At 41.5% G+C, this 22,264-nt stretch overlaps 1 protein-coding gene across 3 annotated transcripts in view; it reads right to left on the minus strand.

Moving 5' to 3' along the window:
- The window catches only part of LOC140706517 (delayed-rectifier potassium channel regulatory subunit KCNS1), an 83,184-nt gene that overhangs the window by 38,196 nt on the left and 22,724 nt on the right, over positions 1–22,264 (minus strand). For 2 of the 3 annotated variants that reach the window (XM_072996935.2, XM_078392587.1), the window contains exon 3: positions 10,662–14,048. The exons of the other annotated variant lie outside the window; for it this stretch is intronic. In XM_072996935.2, the coding sequence (XP_072853036.1) occupies positions 13,614–14,048 (435 nt within the window). In that variant the 3' untranslated portion in view covers positions 10,662–13,613. Of the gene's footprint in view, positions 1–10,661; positions 14,049–22,264 lie in introns of those variants that run through there. 3 annotated transcript variants of the gene reach the window in all.

Consider the following 22,264-nt stretch of genomic DNA (forward strand, 5'->3'; position numbering starts at 1 on the left):
GGTTGTAACTTACTTTTCATGGTTTCAGATGATTCTGGGATCATTAGATCAGCCTTTGGTCATCAATATTGCAATCTAATGCAACTTTTGGCAACCTGGTCTGTTCCAATTCCTTTTGACTTTTTCCACCTCCTCTGTCTTCTTAGCACTCACCAGCTCTTGCAGGCATATGCATTAGTCCTCTGTACAGGATGTCTGATGATATAGGGAGGAGGATTCTGATTGGAATCCATTAGGAATCCACTTTCCTTTCCATCTCTGCACATGATTGTCCCCTGTGTAGCAAAAAGAACACCTAAAGTCCTGACTTCTGACCTCCCTCATATAATTGATCAAATTGGATGGAAAAAATCAGGTGGCTGATGGACCACTTAACTAAGTACAGAGACAAGACATTAAATAATACTTTGCATACATTCTTGTGAACTCAAGTTTAGTACAAGGACAACTAGTTTCTATATCTGCAGGAGCTACTGTATTTCCTAGATATGGAATGAGGAAGCAGGTCAGGGCAATCCGTGGTGCTGCCGGTGAGTGGACAATCACATGGAGAAGACAGAGGAGGGGAGCGTGCTGCAGCTGGCGAGTGTGCGAGTGTGCAGAGGAAGCAAGGGAGGGAAGCGTGGTTGCTGCGCCAAACTGGGCCAAACCGCTGAAGCACAGTTTGTGCCCATCTCTAGTCCTGAGGTCAAGAATGCTCAAGAAGCATAGTAAAATACTGTAAAAACAACACCTTGTGATAGTGCCTTAATTACAGACTAACATGGTTTTTCCTCTGGAATAAAATGTGTCATTTAGCAAGATAGGATCCCCCAAATAAAATCACAAAGAAAATGCAAACAGATGTTGAACAGGTATAATTGGTATAATTAGCTTGTTGTGTTAGTTGTGAGACTTATTACTGTACTTGAAAACCATTTTTGTGAGGAGTATCAGTAGAAGCCAAATAAAACTGCTGGGGCAGGGTGACATTTAACAGGCTATTTGTAGACCATCTCTGGTCTAGAGAATTGTAAACAGAGCATGGACTGAGTTCCTACTCCAGTCCTCTGAAGATGCCAGCCACCAAGACTGGCAAAACGTCAGGAAGAACAACCTCCAGAACACGGCCAAAGAGCCCGAAAAACCCACAACAAACAATTGTAAACTCTGTTGCCAAGTTTGAATGAGAAGAACAAGGTTTCTTCCCCACCCCCACCCCACAGTTTTTAAAATGCCCACATGATCTGAACCAGAGAATATCATCCTATTTCCTATCCTTGACTATCCACGATTGCTTAGATGTATATAACATTCTGGAATATAGATTGACAGACAGAGCAGGAGTTTGGGCTCACAAGGAAGGGCCAAATGGGGACCAACCATTCGGTCAAGGGCAGAATCCTGTAGATATTCCCTCCACCACACTTCCATTTTCCAACTCTACCACTGCCCTACAACTGCAATAAGGAGAATGCTGTTACATGCATACTTCACACTTGATTTAGAATGCTGAACATTCGAGACATAGAAGGGGTGTGTGAAGCCAATGAAAAGATCTCCCCTTTCATTGCAAGACTATCAATATATATTAGTCAAGAAGGATACATATATCTGATAGCTATGGAAGCATCTCAATGCCACTTACTAAGGGATACAAGCAGTAAGGTGGTCCTGCTTTTATGTCCTGCTTGTGAAATTCTGAGAAGTATCTTGTTGGCCATTGGTCACTGCAGGAAAAATATGCTAGACTGCACAGAGATTTAGGCTGCTCCAATGTTGTTCCTCCAAACTTTAAATGCCTGACTAGGACTTCTGTCAAGGCTAGAGCGTGAAAAAGTTATTTTCCTGGATAATGGATCCAAAATCATCTATCCAGCATGGATAATGGAAAAACCACATAAGCATGTCAGAAAGACAGTTGCTGTTGACTTGTTGTCTGTCGTTGGCTGTATTTAGGGGCATGCTTATCATCATAAGGACTTTAGTTATTTGTTTTTTGATCCTGCCCTTCCACCAAGACTGGGGCTCACAAGTATAAAGTGCCTTTTGTGATAAGGGAGGGGGGGTTGAATCCTGGAGATTTTCAAGGTACAAGAAGTCAAGTGTTGAAGACACTTTTGGTGTGTGTGAGAGAGATAGAATGACAATAAATGAAATATTTTCAAGTTTGCAGAAGCATTTTGACTGGTTGCTTGGAGACAGTTCTTTAGTGCTATGGGCAACAAGACAAATTTATTACTTTCTCAGCCTACTTTTGTGCAGGTAGTGGGAGAGAGTGATAAAGAGGAAACTATTTTTTTAATGAGATATTACAGTTTACTTCAGTTCTGCTTGCAGAACTGTAACAAGTGACATAAAATCTGAAATAAAACTCTTTTCATTATTCCAAGCTCCATTTACCTCCATTTACTTTCTTATTTTGAAAGGCAACAGATTGTGGTGGTCTCACTACGGGTTTGTTTGCATGAGTTCAAAGGACTCAGCACCATGGAGAGCTCTGGCTACAGTGAAGGAACATAAATATTCTAAGGAAACACTAGTATTAATGCAATAGTATTAAGACAACAAGCACAACAGCTGACTAAACAACAAAGGAGACATATGAGGAAGATCTTCCACTTGAAATAAGCTAAGAAACTTCAGGAGCCTTGGTACAGGAACCAGCCTTCTTCTATAGCTATTATATGTTCTGTGATAGCTTTAAAACTGACCTACGGTACCCAAATTATTAAGATTAAACTGACAGTGCACAGGATTTGTATTAAATTCACTGGGGCTGTATTAATTAGGAAATTACAGAAGTCTTCCATTGTCTTGCCCACTTGGGCATCACTGAGCAGAGATTATGTATGTACTCTAGATATATTACAGCTATCTCTGATCAGTCTTCTCCCCCCCCCCCTCCCCATGCTGCACATCAGAAGCACACTGAGAAAAATGCAAATCATCTCCACAGCAATTTGCTTCTCTGCATGGTGGGGGGTGGGGCAGAACTATGCAGAACGGGGGAAGGAAGGACAGTGAGAGAAAGAAATAAAGAGGGGAAAGACACCCTTGAGTGACTGTCTGAATTAGTCTCTGCAGAAGCAGGATTTTCTGGGGGTGGGAAGCCGACCAATAGGCTGACACGTTGGGTTCTGGAAACCACTGCATAGTGATTTTTGTGCCTTTTATAAACAAAACAGCTTAAGGCTCTGGTGAACCATGATAATACGGATATAATTCAGCTAGGCTTATACAGCAAATTGAGCCTGATGTAATAAAAAGACAAGCTTTTTATCCCTTGGGCTAAGAAGCTGGCTACCTCCTTTTAGCATAATCAAAGCAAAGTGCAAAGCAAACAAACTCTATGGGGCTCTCCAGTGTGTGTGTGTGTGTGTGTGTGTGTGTGTGTGTGTGTGTGTGTGTGTGTGTGTGTGTGTGTGTGTGTGTGTGTGTGTGTGTGTGTTTGTGTGTGTGTGTGTGTGTGTGTGTGTAGAATCACAAGTGTCTCCCCACCCTACACACTGATTTTAGTTAATTTGCAAATCCTTTGGTGGAACCGGGAGCAACATTTGCCACAGAGACAGAAAGGCAGTACCTACGTATAACATCACTAGGTTCAAAGCAGATACAATACACTAACACACTGGCATATGCTGTAGTGCTGGAAGGTTGCATCAGTTTTGAAAACAGAACTGAAGATAATCTGTCTTCTACTCCAGTCCCTCCCCAACCTGCCTTGCTTCCCCACTTTATTTTGCTTCAGGAGTTCAAAATTCAAAGGGCTGAATTGTCGAAGACCAAAACACTGTATGAATCACTGCATCACATATCAACCTGAAGAGACAACCCATTTCACCTTTCAGTCTATCCATCTAACCACCCTTCTAGCTATCTATCAGCTCACATTGATTTTGCAGGGGTGATGAATCTGCTCTTGGTTTTTATCTGAACTTTGAAAATTCTTACCCAAAATGCCAAATCTATTTGGAGGATGTGGTTTGGCACCATACAAAGTTCAGAGCAAACTTTGTGGCTGCAAAATTGGCATCACGAGCCTCAACCAGCAACTGAATAGGAGATGCAGAGTCTTTATAGTGGTGGCACCTGTAATTCAGAACAACATACCACGAGAGCTCTGCTGCTTAGCCCTACTATTGTTTTGCTTTTGGCAGACCGCAAAGACCTTTACTGGATAAAGACCTTTACTGGATACTACTTTCACACAAGATCTGGTTTTATCATTTAATGACCATCTTCCAGTATTTTAGAAATGTTATTTTATTGTTGGTTTATTGACCCAGGTCTTTGGTAGCTGTCTTGGTTCTATGTTTATTGAATAGAAGGAGACAATTAACTGACCGAATTATTATTGCTCTCTGTCCTCAATTGAGAAGGTCTGCGAAAGGGGGCATCAGAAATGAGTGTGCTCAACTTCCTCCTTCAATACAATATCAATTGTACATTTTGAGAATTTTATAGCACTTTCACATGCATGGTGCACAACTTATGCTTGCCTACTAAACTTAGTTTTGGCCCTCGTACACATATCTGTGCCTACATATAAATAGACAAGTGTCTTGTGGCACCTTGAAGGCAAAGCTACTTTATTTGGCACAACTTTCTGTGGAGTTCAGCCCCCTCCATCAGGTACAGCCTCTGATGGAGACAGTTCATAAAAGCATATGCCATGAGTGGAGAATATTTGTCTTTCCAGTTGTTTTGAACTATTGGTCATGATAATGGAACTGTTGCGAATCTAGTATGCCAAAGCTTCTGGAGGGCCAAAGATTTTCCATTCCTAGCTTATTTTACAAAAAAGGAAGTGTGAACAATTAAAGTCTTACAAAATCTTTGTTATTTTTGCCATAACAGACATAAGATGGCTCTCCCATCTTGAACTGGCACATAGAACACTTGTGGTCTGGAGCTGCTCTCTCCTTGTCATTGTTCTAGCTTTCTGCTGTGCAGGCATTAAAACTCAATTTCTTAACACTAAAATGAGTTTCTTTTATTTACTGCTTGCCAACAATGTCTGTCTACCTAGGGAAAATGTGGCCTTTTAGGAGCATGCACAAGGAAACTTAGAGGTTGCCTACATCAGAGGGAGCTTCAGCTGGGTCTTCGTGGGATCTGAGGGGCAAGATGACTTCAGCTTCTAATTGAAATCTTATTAATTTCTGAAATAAGGTTAAGCCTTGGTACTATCCAGCTTGTTTATCAGCCTAGGTATAATCTTGCTCCTTGCTCTTACATGCAGCTATGATAGCCTAAGAGAGCCAGCAGTGTAACAGGTGGAGCGATGGACTAGGTCTCAGGAGACTTGGGTTCAAATGTGCACCTGGCCATGGAAATTTGAAGGCAGGCAGGGGCAATGGAAAAACCGCTCCTTAAATATTCACATACCTTGAAAACATGATTAGGATCATCCTAAATAGAATGCGACAAGTTAGAAGCACGTAAGAAATATAATGGCCCTATGCAATGTTGGTTTTGTCTGTTTTTATGTTGGTTTTATTTTATTTCTCTTAATAACACTTTAAACCACCTTGAGTACTACCTTTTAGTGAAAAGGTGGGGTATAAATGCAGTAAAGAAAATAAACACTTGTATACAGCTTCAAATATTTGTCACATTCACACTCAGAATTTTAGGTGTACACTGGAGTGGGTGTACAGAGGTCTAGGGGCTGCAGACACTCACCTCTAACACTTTTGAGGGCTGCATCCACTCTATTCCTCCCCCACATTTCCTCTGATTTATAATGAAAAAAGTCTCTTCATGTCCTCCGGAGACAATTTTTAAAAAGAAGAAAGAAACCTTATTGGAGAAGTGGGCAGGAGGAATGCTGCAGAGAGCTGAAAATATCACAAATTTACCCCATCCTACTGAGAAGTCATAAGATAACTTATTTATCTGAGCAATATTTTTTTAAAATAATTTGGCTGTGGAATGTCTGAGGACTCTGGGGGACCTACATAGGACACAGGGTTTGCACTCTGTCCACCACAGTATACATCTAAATTTGTAATTTATGAATTTGTAGTGTTTGAATACCAATATTCTGCAAGATACAAGGTTCCTTAATTGTTTCCATTTTTGTTATAGGTGGTGGGGATGAAACTAAATTTAATCCCATTGGGTAGAGACATTATAAACAATCAAGAATATTACTGGAGCAGTCTTTTTTAAATCCTTCATGAACTGGCATTTTAAATGGCTCTAGAGACTGTGTAGGAAAGTAAATAGACATTCGGTTGGTAATATCTTACTGGGTGCTGAAATGAAATTAGCAAATAATTGAAAAATTCATTAAAAGCCTTCTCTGAAAGAACAGCAAAGGAAAATGTGCAGATTAACTGCAATAATTAAGCTGAGGTCTGGTAGCATTAATGCTTCGATGAGCAGCTCTTTTTTATATAGATCCTGGAAAATTCTCTTTTATTGGATTGAAAACCATCCAAGAATTAATGTAAATACATGATTTTATTAGCACTGTAAAGCTAACATCTACCTATAGGTTTTCCCTCTCTCTCAGTTTCTGTGCACGTGTCTGTGTAATAGAGTGAGCAAGAGAAAACAAGAGAGAAAGAGCATATTTGACTTATTTACTTGAAACATACACTAAATTAGCTTTCGTTTCATCTAGTCTATATAGTCATTACTGAATGAATTTCCCATCCCTTTCCAGAGAACACCAGGGCCTGAATAGAGAGACCTTATTTATGCAATGCATAGGCTCTGCCCACTGACAGAACTTTTCCTGAAGAACACTGACTTCCTCAAATATAGTGTGCAAAGAGGCCCTTACATATTTTTATAGATGGAGGGCAGAATTTTGTTGAGAAAAATCATGCACACGAGGGCAGTCACATGGATCAGTGGTTCTTAACCATGGGTTACTCAGGTCTTTTTGAACTGCAACTCCCAGAAACCCCAGCCAGCACAGCTGGTGGTGAAAGCTTCTGGGAGTTGCAGTCCAAAAACACCTGAGTAACCCAAGGTTAAGAACCACTGACATGGATGGTTCTCTCTATGATGGGCTGCCCTTCTCACAATTGAGCATGCACCTAATTTTGTACTCAGTGTGCAACTGGCTGTGTGGAGGCCATGCCACTGCAGAAGAGGGGAACCACTTGCATTACTCCTCTTCTACTCTGCATTTCCTCAGCAGGATTCTGGCCATGTAGATTTCTCTGGATATCTACAAAAACCCATTCTACCTGCAAGGGAGCATTTGCTTTATCTACACAGCAGCAGTCATGTGCAATCAATAAGTGTTTCCCTTTTCAATGGGATATATTGTGGCAGATGCAGCTTCTCTGCAGGGGGTGAGGAGGGGGACACATAAATCTATTTCTTGCCCAAATGCCTTCCTTTTATTGGAAATAAGCTTCTAAAGATGAAGAGGATACTTTATGGGCAGAAAACACTGAAATAAAGTTCCTTCTGCTGTTTGGCATTGAAAGAGCCCACGCTGTTAGACATTCACAGACTGTTTGGTTGTGTTGAATCAGCACTCCTAAGGGTGCCTGCGCAACGTTGTGCTTTCTGTTGCCTGAAGTATGCCTTGAGCTCCACAGTCTGCTAATCCCATAATAGTTCTTTTTCATTAGCATCACATGCCCATGCCAGCAGAAATATTGCCACATGCTTGGCAGAAAACTGATCGCTGCAAGGAAACACTACTGAAAATAATGTTTACTGGACAAAACATTTCCAGAGAACCAATTCAAAGCATGTTTCAGTAACTAGAAAGGATCCTAGTGTTTTTGGACAGGCTTTGACATAAGAAGGACAACAAGAAATGGTGCTAGGGTTTCTCAAACCTCCTAACCCCTGATTTGTCCATCATAAATAAGGTGAGAATATGTTGGCTCAGATTTAAGGCCCATCTAGTCCAGCCTTCTGTTCCAACTGTACCCAACCAAACACTTATGGGAAACCCACTGGCAGCACACGAGTGCAACCACTTTGTGACAAAGATGTGTAAACACTGTATATATGATCACCATGACTACTAGCCACCAACAGCTTTAACCTCCTTGAATTTTTCCAATGTGCCTTCAAAGCAATCCAGGTTGGTGATTACCACAACATCTTCAGGATGTATGTTTCAAAAGCCTAAGTATGACAAAGGCCAGGATCCTGTAGGGTTGTTCCACTTGGGGAACCAAAAGGCAGAGATTCTTATTTCTCCCATTCAGCTTTTGGTGCATCATAGAGGACTACAGCAGGCAAGGAAAAGAAAGTCCTGTTCTAAGCTGCTAATGCGGTGGCTTTAGGCCTAAATGGGGACCCCACCAGTTTTATCAATCAGCATCCTGTTTCTTTATATTTGATCTCAGCAGATATACCAGGAACCAACCCAAAATTGTATATAGAAGCAACAATTTATCAACTTCCAGGGCTGGAGAGTACTTTATATTTTACTGCATCTTTTTCATTATTACATTGTTGTCCACAATATTACCCTGAACATGCCTGATCTTGTTTAGTATCTGCTATTGAACCTCTAGAAAGCTGCTGTTAGTTAACAGTTGACCGTGACTGACAAAAATCAGCTAGGGGGAAGTCAGATTTGGGGGCCTTTTTTAAAAACTCTGCTCCCCACCTTGGCCAGCAGCAGGCTCAGAAATAGCCATTTTGGGCCCTTTAACAGGAAAAAATATAAACAGGAAGGGCCCTGCTAAGCACTTTTTTAATGGGGTGGTGGCTTTATAACCACTGATATCACCAAACCAAAAATTTCCCCTAATTTCATGCCGATTTGGTGAGAATAACATCTTTTACATGTGCGTTGCCAAGTGATAAGAGAAAATATCACTAAGGCTGCCTCCATGTGTCAATTCTCCCATCTTCGTCCACAAGCAGTCTCCAGCTCACACATGCACGCAGCAAACACAGAAAGAATGGCCAATCGATCAAAAAGATGCAAACAACCTATCGCATGCTAGGTCTATGAAACAAGAGAGGAACTGTTGTCATTTGACTACACATTTTCTACTTCCACACAAATGTTTGTCATAAACACAAAAATTTTTGTTGAGACTGAGAAAAGACATTGTGCTATCTCACAGATGAGAAGGAAAAATTGCAGTTTTGATATGTAAGGATGGACATCCTTGGTCTTACCTGAAGAATAAGTTAGTGAAACTTAAGATCTGCTTATGACCATCAACAAAGTGCAGACCACAAGAAAGGGTAGCATCTTAGCTACAGCTCCTGACATTCTCTGAACTGACCAAAGCACTAATTTCAACCATAAACAAAATAATATCCAGCTTGTTTACTCAAAGGGGTCAGCATCTCAGAAGCTGTAGGCAAATTTCAAGGATGCTAATTAACCATGTATTAGAGAAGGAGTGTCTATACCAGGGGCACATGCTCTCCAGACCCTGGAGTTGCATCTCTAACCCCATTCTGTCCCCCCGCACAAACTTCAATAAGGTTCTGCAAAGCCTCTTTATGCCTATCCTTTTAAAAATGAATTTGAGTAGTAGTAGGGGTCCCAAAGATGCTTAAGGTCTTCAGTACCTGGCAACATTGCATCATAGAGCAAAAAGTGAAGTTTTCAACCAATAATTCACCCAGTTTACACCCGTACAAGGAGGTGTAGGCCACAGGATTGTTCTCCATGCTTCTGCTCTGTGATCTGACACTATCAATCATGTTGGCAAGTATAAGAGCCAAGGTTTTTTCAGTTTTAGTTCTGTATTTATAAAATCCTTCTTTTCACAACTTCACTTAGCTCTTCTATGTCCTTAAACAGTTTCTAAGGGGTTAAAAACTCCTGTGATGCTTTTTAAAATTAATCTTACCTCTGACCATGTATTTTTGTTTTGAATCTTACCTTGTTCTGAAGTTTTATATGATTTACATTTTTCTTATAAGCTCTCCTTGCCTACCCTAATAGGCAAAATAGCAAATAAGCAAATATATCTTCTAAGGCCAAAGACATCTTTATTAGTCCTGTCAGAGGCAATTTGGTGCCGTCTGGAAGTACAATTGCTAGAACCCAGCTAGTCAGCATTGCCAAACATTAGAGATGATGGGTCCTAGAGTCTAAAACACCCAGAAATTATCATGTCAACTATCTTCATATTCATCCATTGAGCAGTGGAACACAGATAAATTGGGAAGCCAGAAAAACAAAATGGTTCAATAAATAAGTAAATAATTAACTTACATATTGTACAGAAAGGGAACTTACCTGCTGGTGGAATTGACTTTCTGTTAAGGGCTTGCTAGGGCTTAGCCTGCTCACAGCAGCACCTTTGGTTATGTAGTTGCATCCAAACTTTTATGCTCACATAACTATCTTTGACCATGTAGTGTCCAGAGGAAAAGCATATTAGCTGTTGGAAGGCATTGTCAAGCTACTATGACCAACAACGCATTCCAAAGTAACTATTATGGTAGTTAAAAGGTTCAAGGATTGCAGTGCTAATCTGAGCACTGTGTTGCTCATGACTTTTCTGTCTATCACAAACAGTTGTTCTTTAAGATGTGCAGAATGAGATGTTCCCCAACATGGCTCCTGCTGTCTTGCTTCTATGCCAGTTACTGGAATTTAGGAGAATTACTTCTTTTTGACTACAATTCCCCAAACCACCATCATCCCCACCAGTCAGCACAGACAATAACTGTTGAATTCTGGGAGCTATTGTACTAAGAAGTAACTTTTCCAAACTCTGTGGAGGACAGCACATTATTATTTGTAGTTTACATTAGAAGGAACTTTTATTTTCACATTACGGCTTGAAACAGGCCTGAATAACAGTGGACAATTGCATTTCTAAAGGAAGCACAACAGTTACTCCTTTCTCCCACTAGCCTATAGTGAAACCCATTATGATTTTATTTAATTTTTGTAACTAGCATGCCTAAGCAAATTAAGGATACATATTGGCCAAAACCCAATCGCACAACTATGTGTTCATAGCTTAAGGTTGTGTGGTAGTAGTTCCACTAGAGCCAAGAGAGAGGTGCTATCCCCAAATTACTTCCACTGGTGCACTGCACAGTCAATTATGCTAGGGATGCAAGACCAATGGTGCAATTCCATAGTGCAATTATTTATTGCTGGGCAAAATGTGTGGTATATTTATACCAGTGTAACTCCACCTAGAGTCTAAAACACCCAGAAATTTATCTCCCAGTCTTTTGCTCATGTTGGGGGGGTCTCAATAAACATTTGAGGTGGTGGACGAAACAAATATCCACCTAATGCCCAGCATACCAGGAATTTGAAAAGTTGCTTTTTGGGCTAGAAATCCCAGAAGCATAGCGTTGTGCTGATGCTGATGCTGCTTCAGTCTTATTAGTTTACGCCATATGAAATACAGTATATAACTTCTTGTGATCCCTGGGATAAAAACCCACTGCTATTCTCTTGGTATTAGCTGTACTTCTGTATGTATGTGGCAACACTTGGAGAATATATTTTCTCACACTTCTACTTCCCAAATCCTCTAACAAGCATGGCCACTGACTGAGGGGTTCTGGGGATTTTTAGCTCGAAAATAACTTTACAAACTTCTGGTATGTTGAGTAATAGATGGACATTTGCTTCATCCACTCTCTCCTAAATGGCTCACTGAAACCTTCAACATGAGCAAAATATTGGGAAATAAAGCAACTTCAGTCATGAGGTAAATGTATACATTAATATAAGAACAACTTCAAAAAAATGCATTGCATATTTCACACTTCTTGATAAACCAAGATCACACCATGCTCAATATCCTCTAGTACAAGTATGGACAACTGTGGCCCTCCAGATGTTTCCAGGCCTCTGCTCTCATTAGCCCTAGACAACATAGTCAGTGGTGAGGAAGTATGACAGCTTTAGTCTGGGAGGGCTGCAGTTGCCTACATGAACCTACTCAGTAGTCACAGCAATGTTGCTGCTGAAATAGCCACAGAAAACAAAAAAACAGGTTAGGAGCCTATGACACTCCAGCTGTTGGATAACATTTCCCATCATTCCTGACCTTTGAGTATGCTGGCTAGGGTCCATCATATTTGGAGGGCCAATAGTTCCTCAATTCTTTGGCATAAATTCATGACCACATGAGAAGTCTCCATGTTTGTCACCAGCAACTACCAAGAAACATGGACTCTCCCCTCACGTTATAGTGAGCCTAAGAACGTCTTGGATCAAATGAAAGTTCCTTTTGAGGCCAGAAGCCTTTCCTAGAGTGACTAGCTGATGCTTCCAAGAATCTCAAGAGTAGATCATAAAGAGGACTGTGCTTCTTCCCATCACCCCTCAGCAACTGGTATCCAGGGAACTTAAGCCTTCAGATGTTGGTGCTCTGAACTATCATAGCTGTTGGCAGACAAATCCCTTATGGATTTTTCTCATTTTCCTTTAAACCTAAGCCAATGGCTCCCATCTCATGGCAGCATAAGTTAATTTTCCATGAGTTAATTAAGTGCTGTGCAAAGAAATACTTCCTGTCATCTACTTTGAACTTACAATCAATCAGTTTCTTTGGGTGACTATTAGTACCACTGTTGAAAGAGGAAGAAAAAAAAACTCTTTATCCACATTCCCTGTACCATGCATAGTTTTATAAGGTCATCTACTTCATTCAAACCACTGGGAGGGGTGGGAGGGGAGAACTAGGTCATATATAAGGAACGTTAATTCTCCCTGGTCCCCCAACCCCATGGTTATAACTTGTGCTCCAAGTCTACCTGGCCCATTCAGGCATCACAATCCCCTCCCCCCCACACTGTTTTTCTTCATAAGGTTTGGATCTATTTAGGATCATTCTAGATTACATGAGCTAGGTTGCTTGTCGTCTCCACAGACTCCATTAGACAGACATTTATAAGGCAATGAGGAGATTCCTTCCTCTACAATCTCAGTTCTGCGGAAGCCATAAGTAACCACTTGTCACAGCAGTCCGGATCATCTTAACAACCAATGTCCAATCTTCTTTGGCAACAGTTGAAATTCAATTATGTATCAGGGCACAAAAAGAAAAAAAAGAAAAAACAACTAGTCTGGGATAGAAACTGTGTTGAGTATCACCAAGCTGACAAACAATGGAAGAGCATTTAGTGGCACCAGGTTGAGGATATCTGGTCAAAAGTGTGTGTAAGCTACTGGGATAGCAAATGAATGTAAAAAGAAAAAGAGACCATCATCTCCCTCTCTATTTATCTGTCTATCATGGGCTGTATAATTGTCCTACTGGCTAAATTTATCTTGCATTTTCATTCCAGATATTTAGATACTTGTTTGTAGGTCATAACTGAAGGAAGCCCAGCAGCATAACCTCCAGCACAAAACAGTGATTACAATGCTGAATTTACCCTCTTTTGATTCTTTAGACGGCTATGATATGGATTGTACTGAGAAACATGGCATTTTTAGCCATTTGGCTCAACGTATCCCTCAACAGGTTGAGGGTGGAGTCAGTCACAGTGTAAAAGTCCTGGTGGAAGTCCAGATGCATAAGGTCCATGGGTATTCTGCACTGGCTAAGAGCACGAGGTTATGAGTCATGAACATCTGGAGTGGGTCCGTAATAATAACAAATGGAGTCCATGAGAGCAGAGATAACTCTCCTGCTGCCGTCTCAACTTGTCTGCTGACACCAGAATGGAACTAACGTCCCCAGTCTCACACCTGTTTAACGGACTGGAAGGATATTTCTGGTGAGATCATCATCTCTCTGGTAGACTTCACTTAAAACCTCCGACTCCTGGCTTGGGTAATTCCCTGAGTCCTCTCCTTCCTTCTTGCCACTGTTCCGCACAGCAGCCTCAAGAGCTTTCTGCCTGCGATAGAAATGGGAGAACTTGTTGAAGATTATTGTGATGGGCAGCGCCACCACCAAAATCCCACCTAGGATGCAACCAGAGGCCGCCAACTTGCCAGCAACAGTCACTGGCACAACGTCTCCATAGCCTACAGTTGTCATGCTAACTGTCCCCCACCACCAGCAGGCTGGGATGGTGTCAAAGCCAACATCTTCCTCTTTTTCTGCTGTGTAGGCCACTCCGGAGAAAACAGACACCCCAACAGCCAAATATAGGAGAAGGATTCCCACTTCTCTGTAGCTGTGCTGGAAAGGAAAACAGAGAAAATAATCAGGCATCTGAGCAATAGAGCTTTAGGACCAATAACTGAAGGGTCCTTAGAACCGAAGGGAAGTTAATGGATCCATCTTGGCTTTTTGTACCCCAGAGAATCCAGTTGCCTCCCTTCACCTTTGTGACAGTTATGTTCTGAATTATTCTGTTTGGGAAGGTAAAAATCACACGAATCAGAGCTTGAGGATGTTACCTTTAGGGCAGTGGTTTCCCAAACATTTTGGACTTGCTGCTCCCTTGATTTACTGATCTCTGGCTGCGGCTCACCTTGCTTGGAGGGGCCATCAGGGGTCTCAATGCCACCATTGACACCCATCCTCAGCCATCCCATCTTCTCCTCAAACCCCACCCCAAATATCCCTGAGGGCTCACCTCCTTCCAGGTCCTGACTCAGGAAACTCACAGGGCCACCCAGCAAGCACCTCCACCGGAGACCATACAGATGGGGCAAAGAGACGCAAGCACACAGCCTTCACTTCCAGGTCCTGTTTGACACAGAGCTATGAACAGCTCCTCTACAAGCTTCATAGCTCTATATTCTGTCCCCCTTCCCCCCCCGACACCCCTGCCTCAGTTCCTGGGTCCCCATAGAGCTTCTGCACACAGTTTGGGAACCCTTGCTTTAGGGATTGCAACTCCCAGAATCCCACTGCTACCACCGCTGATAACTGGGAGATTTTGGGTGTTGTAGTTCAAAAAAGGCAGTGTTCCCAAGCTCTGCAGACGACTAGTTATGTATAATAACAGATGGCTTTGGGGAGAACTACATGCCACAGGTTATCTTTGAACATCTTTTGAATCAAGGGTGCAGAACACTGCTAAGCGTGCTGCCTGCTCCATCCATTCTGTCCTGCACCTATGCCTACCCCATTCTCTTCCTTTAGGCTATATTTCCATTAGTAGACATTTGAAAACAATTAACTTTTTCATAAAGGATTCTTAGAGGAAACAAAGCCCCATCAAATCACCGCTCAGCTGTTTGTGAACGCTGAGCTATGTACACGCCACAGCCTTAATCAATGCTTTAAAGAGCAGATACACAGTCATCTAAGTTCACATTAAACCCAATCTGCAGCCTCTTCACATTTTACAGCTGCAACATTTGAAATTGCTTGCTATAGACTATTTTTTGTTTCAACGCCAGCTGCCGCAATGTACTACTTAAAATTAACAATATGAAATAATATATCCAGATTCCTCTCCTCTCTTTTAACTGCAGACAATATGACTTATATGAAAGGAATGTCTACCCAATTAAAAGTCAATTTTTGCTACCATTCAAACTTTTGCAGAAGTCATGTGCTACCCTCCTCCACATGGTTAACCTGTAGAAAGCCACAGTCCTCTATCTACTGATGAAGGAGTAAGCGCCGCTGAATCCACTGGGATTTACTTTCCAGTAGACATATATAGGACAGCATTGTGAATATAACTGATGTTAGTGGGACCCACAGAGCCAAGCTGAATGCAGGCTTGTCGCCTGGGGTCAGGTGTTAAGAAAATTGCTAGCTCCCTGCTCCCACCATCTTAGTATCTCTTGTCCAGCATCCAAGCACCTTCCTCAATCAATATGCTTTTTAGCAGCTCTTGGAATATGATTTAAAAAAAAAATTAAAAAGCTTTGCTGACCAAACACCAGTGACTTAGACAAACAGAGCCCCAAGGGCCTGATAGCTATCCCTGCCTTCCATTTCTCTCCAACACTTGATGTAGTTTCTGTAAGGGACCAGTAATGATTTATCGGGTGCTGTCCGGCAGCTTCACAGGGCCAAGCTGTCGCTCGACTCTAAACTGGCACCACAGCCAGTCATCCATTGGTCCAGACCATGGTTTATATCCAGCCAAGACAAATACTCATCTGGTGTCTGCATCATTTGGCAGGGAGAAGATGGATTTCTTCCTGGGGAATAAATATCTGTCACTCCCCTCATTTTAATGGACTGTGAAGCAGACACTTGGAAAAAGGAGGGGGAAGATCCTCACAATGCCCAAAGCCCTCTGCATTGTGGGTGATGTCAATAATACTACTGAGGGGATGATCAAGAATGCTTTTGGTGCAAAGGACTTCATATAATTTGTCAATTTTTCAGTAAGAGATACTGGGGAATGGTAGTTTCTCCCACTGCTGCGGTACTCTAACAGAAGAAGTGGTGTCAGTCCCAAACTCCCCTTTATTGGCTTGAATGTAAAAATCTTGCTGAATGACAATACTGGGTTATAGCAGAGAGGCAAATATTCCATGTCAACTCTGAGGACAGGGTATCCAGTTTAAGAGCCAAGAAAATCAGGTTGAAACAATGCTGGGCTAGCAGAATACGGAAATTCCATAACCCACCTTCTGTCTTCCTTTCCTACCTGCGTTGTATGAAGATGGAAGCAGCAGCTGTTAAGTGTGGAAGTAAATGTGGGATGAGTTGGTTTCCTGCTGGTGAACCATTCCCACAAGACTTTTACCACATGGCCTTCAGTCTCAACACTGACATGGAATTGTTGCAATGCCAGCTTGTGAATATCTTCTTTAATTAAAAAAAGACATTGGCTGGCACTGCCAAACTCAGGGATTTAAAGTCACCAAAATAAACATAACTTTTATGCACTGCTAGTAAGTAGGTGTATAGTATTTAAAGTGACCAGTGTGCCATTTTGCTAATGTTTACAACTGACCTGGAAGGCAGGGCAGAGTGGAGGGCTGGAAAACAAGCTGAGGCAAGAGTTTATGGCCAAATGTGAGATCTGAACCAAGAATTTCCCAGTTCACCAACCCACACACACACAAACACACAGAGAGAGAGAGAGAGACAGAGAGAGAGCGAGAGCTGTAATGCTAAATTAGTCATCTATTAAGAGATATAGTTGAGAAATATATTAAACTACAAGTCATTCATTCATTCATTCATTCATTCATTCATTCATTCATTCATTCATTCATTCATTCATTCATTCATACAAGTGATATGTATGATTAGTTGTTGTCATGAACCTTCAAGATGGAACTGACTTATAGTGACCCTAACAAAGATTTCAAGGTAAGTGAGATATTTAAGGAGTGTTTTTACCAGTTTCTTACCCCTAGTGAGTTTCCCTGGCTGAGCGGGGATTTGAGTCCAGGCATCCTCCTGAGTCCTGTTCTATTACTCTATCTGCCATGCCACACAGGGTATCCCATGACTAGATCCTATGCATGTTTGCTCAGAAGCTAGTCCCACCAAGCTCAATGGAGCTTTAAAATAGTACCATTCAGACCCAGCTCTTCCAGGAAGCAGGGAAGGGTGGTCAACTCAAGCAGCAGATGCATGGTGGTGTGGAGGGCTGCTGCTGTACACCTTTCAGAGGATTGAAAAGTTACTTTTTAAAAGACAACAGCTCCTAGGATTCTCCACCCACCATGACCCCCATGCCACACAGTGTTCTCATTTGCTGGAAGACAGGGTGACATGTCTTGGGCAGTGTTATTTTCCCTATGATCCCTTATTTCCTTCAGTTGTGGCAGTACACAACATATTTTGCACACAGAAAGCTCTAGGTTCAACTGCTGACATCTCCTCCAAGGGTGGGGAAAGGGTCCTGCTCGAAACTCTAGAAAACCAGTGACAGTCAGTGTAGGAAATACAATTAAATGGCTCCATGGTCTGTCTTAATCATGTGCCATCAAATAAATTCAGAGTTATAGTTAGCCGAGAACAATTTCCTGTGTTCCTAAACATGCAAAGAATGGCGTGGTTTGCTTATACTGCATGGTTATAGCCGTTTGATACCACTTTAACTGCCATGGCTCCATCCTAAGGAATCCTGGGATTTGAAATCTGGTGTGTTCTTGTTGTGTGCTGTTAGTTGCTGCTGAGCTATGGCAGCCCAATGGATTAATGACCTCCAAAAGGTCCTGTGATCCGTAGCCCTTGCTCAGCTTTTGTCAGCAAAAAAAGTCATGGCTTTCCTTTGTTTGCTGCGGACTTCTCTGTTATAGATCTCAAATGCATTACCTTAAACTACAACTCGGATTTCTAACTTCCTCACCAAAGTACAAATCCTATGATTCCATAGGATGAGATTATGATATTAAAACTGATATCAGACTGCTCTAATTTTGTAGTATGGATTCAAAGTTTAAAAAGCTTTTCTAGAAGCAGAAGATTCCTCTTCTAGGTCATCAGGCTGACCTTTAACAATTCAAAGTCATTCATGATAAGAGATACTTTTTAGCCTAGCAAATGTCCTTAAACATACCCCTGTTTCTTCTTCCAAACAGACTCCAAATCATTGATTATTCTGCTCAGTAACTGCTTTGTGGCACAGCCAAAGATGCAGACTGACCGGCTGATGACTGCAGGAACTGACACTCAAATACAATGACCTATATCATTGTCAAATAATGACAAGTTCATCCATCACTGTCATGGAGGCATGCTTTGCATGGGCATGTTAGACAAGGCAGGAGTGGCACGGAAGTCCCTCTTCATCACTAAGTGGCAGAAAAAGTGGGAAGAACCAAGACAGAGTCACATGGCATGAACCAGCTCTGTCAGAGATGGTTATCTATAGGCAGGGCACAAGTGAGAGACAGGAAGAGACAACAGCATAGTGGCAATCCAATCACAAAATATAGCCATTGAACAGCTGTTATTCTCAACCTTTTGTATGTTACATGCTATCAAAGAACCTGAGTTCTATTATGCAACAAACAACACTTTTTCCAAGAAGGACAGTATGTTATCATATTTAGCATTTATAGAAAGTTTTAAAGATTTACATCATTGCAGTAGCATTACTGGTTATAAATATTGACACACACACACAAAAAAACCCCACAAGCAATTCCATTAGTAGTTGAACAATTTAACAATACTATAGCCAGAGTCCTACCAGCAGTTTATGCATCCATTAGTGAAACAGCATAAATCACAAAGCAGACTGCCATTAATTAACAAAGTGCTGGCTGCATTCCTGGTCATACACCCAGTTGCACCACAGGCATTCAACCAGATATATGACTACCACTTCATTAATTAGCAGCTATTTACTCCTTGACTTAAGTGTAAATAAAGCTTCAGGCCTGTAAGTTTTTCTGTTACCATGACTGTCAAACATGAAGATAACAAATAAAAAAAGAGTACTAGCATGGGGACATATTTCATTGTTCTATCTAAAATGCAAACAAACAAAAATAACAATAGCATGATGCAAACTCTGTGTCCCACTGGTAGTGCACAAATCTCTAGCTGAGAAGCATTGAAGCAGAGCCTTGGACAACTCAAGAGGCATTAGGGGAAAAAAATAAGCAAAAAGCAGGATAGTGGCAGAAGACTTAATTAAGAACTATGATTCCCAGTGGAATAACATGGAAAGGGTGGTGGTACACGGCAAATAACTTGACGAAGATCTAAGTGCAGTTTACTTTTGATGATAATGGGCCCCAGGCTCCTGGATCAATAACACATTTTCATCTTTTTACAGCAGCCATTACTTTTACGCTTGGCCCCTCTCTGGCTGCACTAGCTCATGTGCTTGGCAGGGGGAGAGCAGTAAAACAAAGCATGCTTACCGCAGAAGGAAATAAATTAAACATCTGCTTCCAAGGGAAGTTGAAGATGCCTTCCCCCACTACACACCTCATATCTTGATGTGATGGTTGCACATCATCCTTGCATTTTTAGTGCTATTATTTCAGCTAAGTGAAGAATTCCATGAAGCCAAAAATGCCACTATATAAGGGAGGGCTAACCTTTAAAACAAACTGTGGTAAGGTGGAATAGGATTCTGGTCAGTAGATCTGAAACATTTGAGCTGAGGTATGTTTCAGCTTCTCAGGTTACAGACCAGAGGTCAGTTCCATGAAATAACTTTCGGGGCTTCAACTTGATCCTTATCTATGATTGTCAACTGATGAAAAAGGAGAGGTGGGCCCATAGACAAATGCTGCAACTTGCATCAGGCTTACAAGGCAAAGATTTCCCATTTCTTCTGGTCTAGGGTCACCATCTTGCTTGTTTCATGAAGCAATCCACAGCTCTCTCTCCCCCCCCCCACAGTACCACCACACTTTCCCAATCCTGTAGCGTTTCATGCATTTTTTTTTGGTCAATGCAGCCTGAGAGAAAGAGCGAGGTGCATGCCAGTTACTTCACTCAACAAGCATGTTTATTACAGTTTTGTTTTACTCTTTTTACAAAGGGCTAAATGGTGTACATATGTCCTCCACTCTCCCGTGCTTTTATGGTAATAAACAACATTTGAGACAGTTATATTAAGACAAGGTATGAGTCTTTCAAGGTCAACCAGTCACTTTAATGGCTGAAATACATTTGAATCAGAGCCTGCCCCACTGCCAGATTCTACTAACTGATTCACTCTCAGACACAGGGGGCTTTAACACAACAACAGTGGGGGAGAGTGAACAATGTTATTGCAGCATTAGTCTGATCTCAGTTCTGTAATAATTCAGCAATATCTCCTCTCCGCACAGCAAAACATGTTTTAATGCAGCATTAATATAAAGAAGTATTTTTTTGTTGTTTTAGAGTCCTTTTGATGTGATTTAGAGCCACAGATAAGAGAAAGTTGCAACTCCCAGAATTCCCCAACCAACATCAATTAACTTTTCCCCCATCTCTATCTAGAACCTCAATCACCTCAGTCCAAGCTGTTCAGTAATAATGATCTGATGAGGTTTCTATGAATTGGAACATGGATGGAAAACAGATGATTCCCCAGCTGTTGTTGAACTATAGCCTCCATTTCCCCTCATCTTTGGCTATGCTGGCTAGGGCGGATGGTATTTGCAATCCAAGAATATTTGGAAGGGTACACATTCCCCACCTGGTAGGAGAAGATTCTACAGCATTTGTTGGAGAAACAGACTGTGAGAGAAGCTTAACATTGATTAGAACCTCTGCCTAGGTACCTACCCTGGCTCACACTTTCCCCACAGGATTTATTTTGACTTATTTCCTGACAGTGCTGCGACTGCTCACAGTGGGAGACAAATTATGAGTACTGTGCTGCAATTTGCACACATGGCTCATTAAGAGTCTAAAGCTGAAGCCGTGGCAGATGTTCTCAAGAGAGGTTCCTCCTTCATCAAATTTTCACAGCTGTGCTGAAAGCATCTTAGTTGGGTAGCAGTAGGTTAGCTGGAAAGCTGAAACTTAAGAAATTCAAGGCCAGTGTTTACAACTATAGTGCCCAAATGTTGTATGCTAATACATAGATCCTTTCTAACCATTCTGTATCAACCTCTCAGATGTGCCCCATGCATTGGTGCTAACATGCTTCTTACTAACCCTGGGAAAATCTCCATTTAATGTCAATACTTAGTAAGGCTGAATGCAAAAACCTCAGTCCAGCTTCCTATGGTTTATGTTTTCTTTAGGCTCACAGATTCAGAGTTTGGAAAAAGTTACTTTGTTGGATCACAGGTCCCAGAAACCTCTAGTGAGCACGAAACCCTAAGAAACATCAGCTAAGCCAGAGGAGTGATAAATAAACAAAAAGTTATCATGGTTAGAGTGGTATCCTAACAAACTAATTATCTGCCTGGTTACTTAAATATAAGTCTCAGTGTGATATACTAGCAGCTTCTTTAAAGAAGCTGGCACAGTCCTGCTGTCTAATGACCTAGTCATACATAATTGTCATTAACCAACTGTAGGGCAATCACATGAATATTCTGATTAGATGTTAGAAAAAAAAATTTCAGGGGCTACCCTACCTAAACTAGCAAGGATACTCTGAGAGATACAGAACAGAGCGTTAATTCTGCAGAGCTTTGCATTTCTGACTACAAATGCCAGGCCCTTCAAAAACAAAAACAGCAGCAGCACAGACATCAATTCCCCAGGACACTCTTTGCACTTTAGGAGATTCTCCGTCTCAGCCACTCACTCAGAGAGCCAGTCATGCGCACATATCCAGCTGGCCCTGAAACTCCTTCTGGTGTCAGATGAATATTGGCTGTAGCAGGTAAGCCTTAGGCTGTTTGGCAGCAGGCTTGTAGATAAATGAGCTATGACCAACTCAGCTGGGGGAAAAATACATCCCAGGTTATGCACACTGGCCTTGAAATTTCAAGGTGCTCAAGGGTTTTCCTCTTTCTTTCAGTACTGATGATTAAGTTGCATACACAGCATTTCTTCTCTCACCATCCAAATCATACACAAAGGAAGCAGAAATCTGAATATAAAACAGTAAAAAT

Source organism: Pogona vitticeps, chromosome 4 (genome assembly GCF_051106095.1).
Source record: "Pogona vitticeps strain Pit_001003342236 chromosome 4, PviZW2.1, whole genome shotgun sequence".
Lineage (NCBI taxonomy): Eukaryota > Metazoa > Chordata > Lepidosauria > Squamata > Agamidae > Pogona > Pogona vitticeps.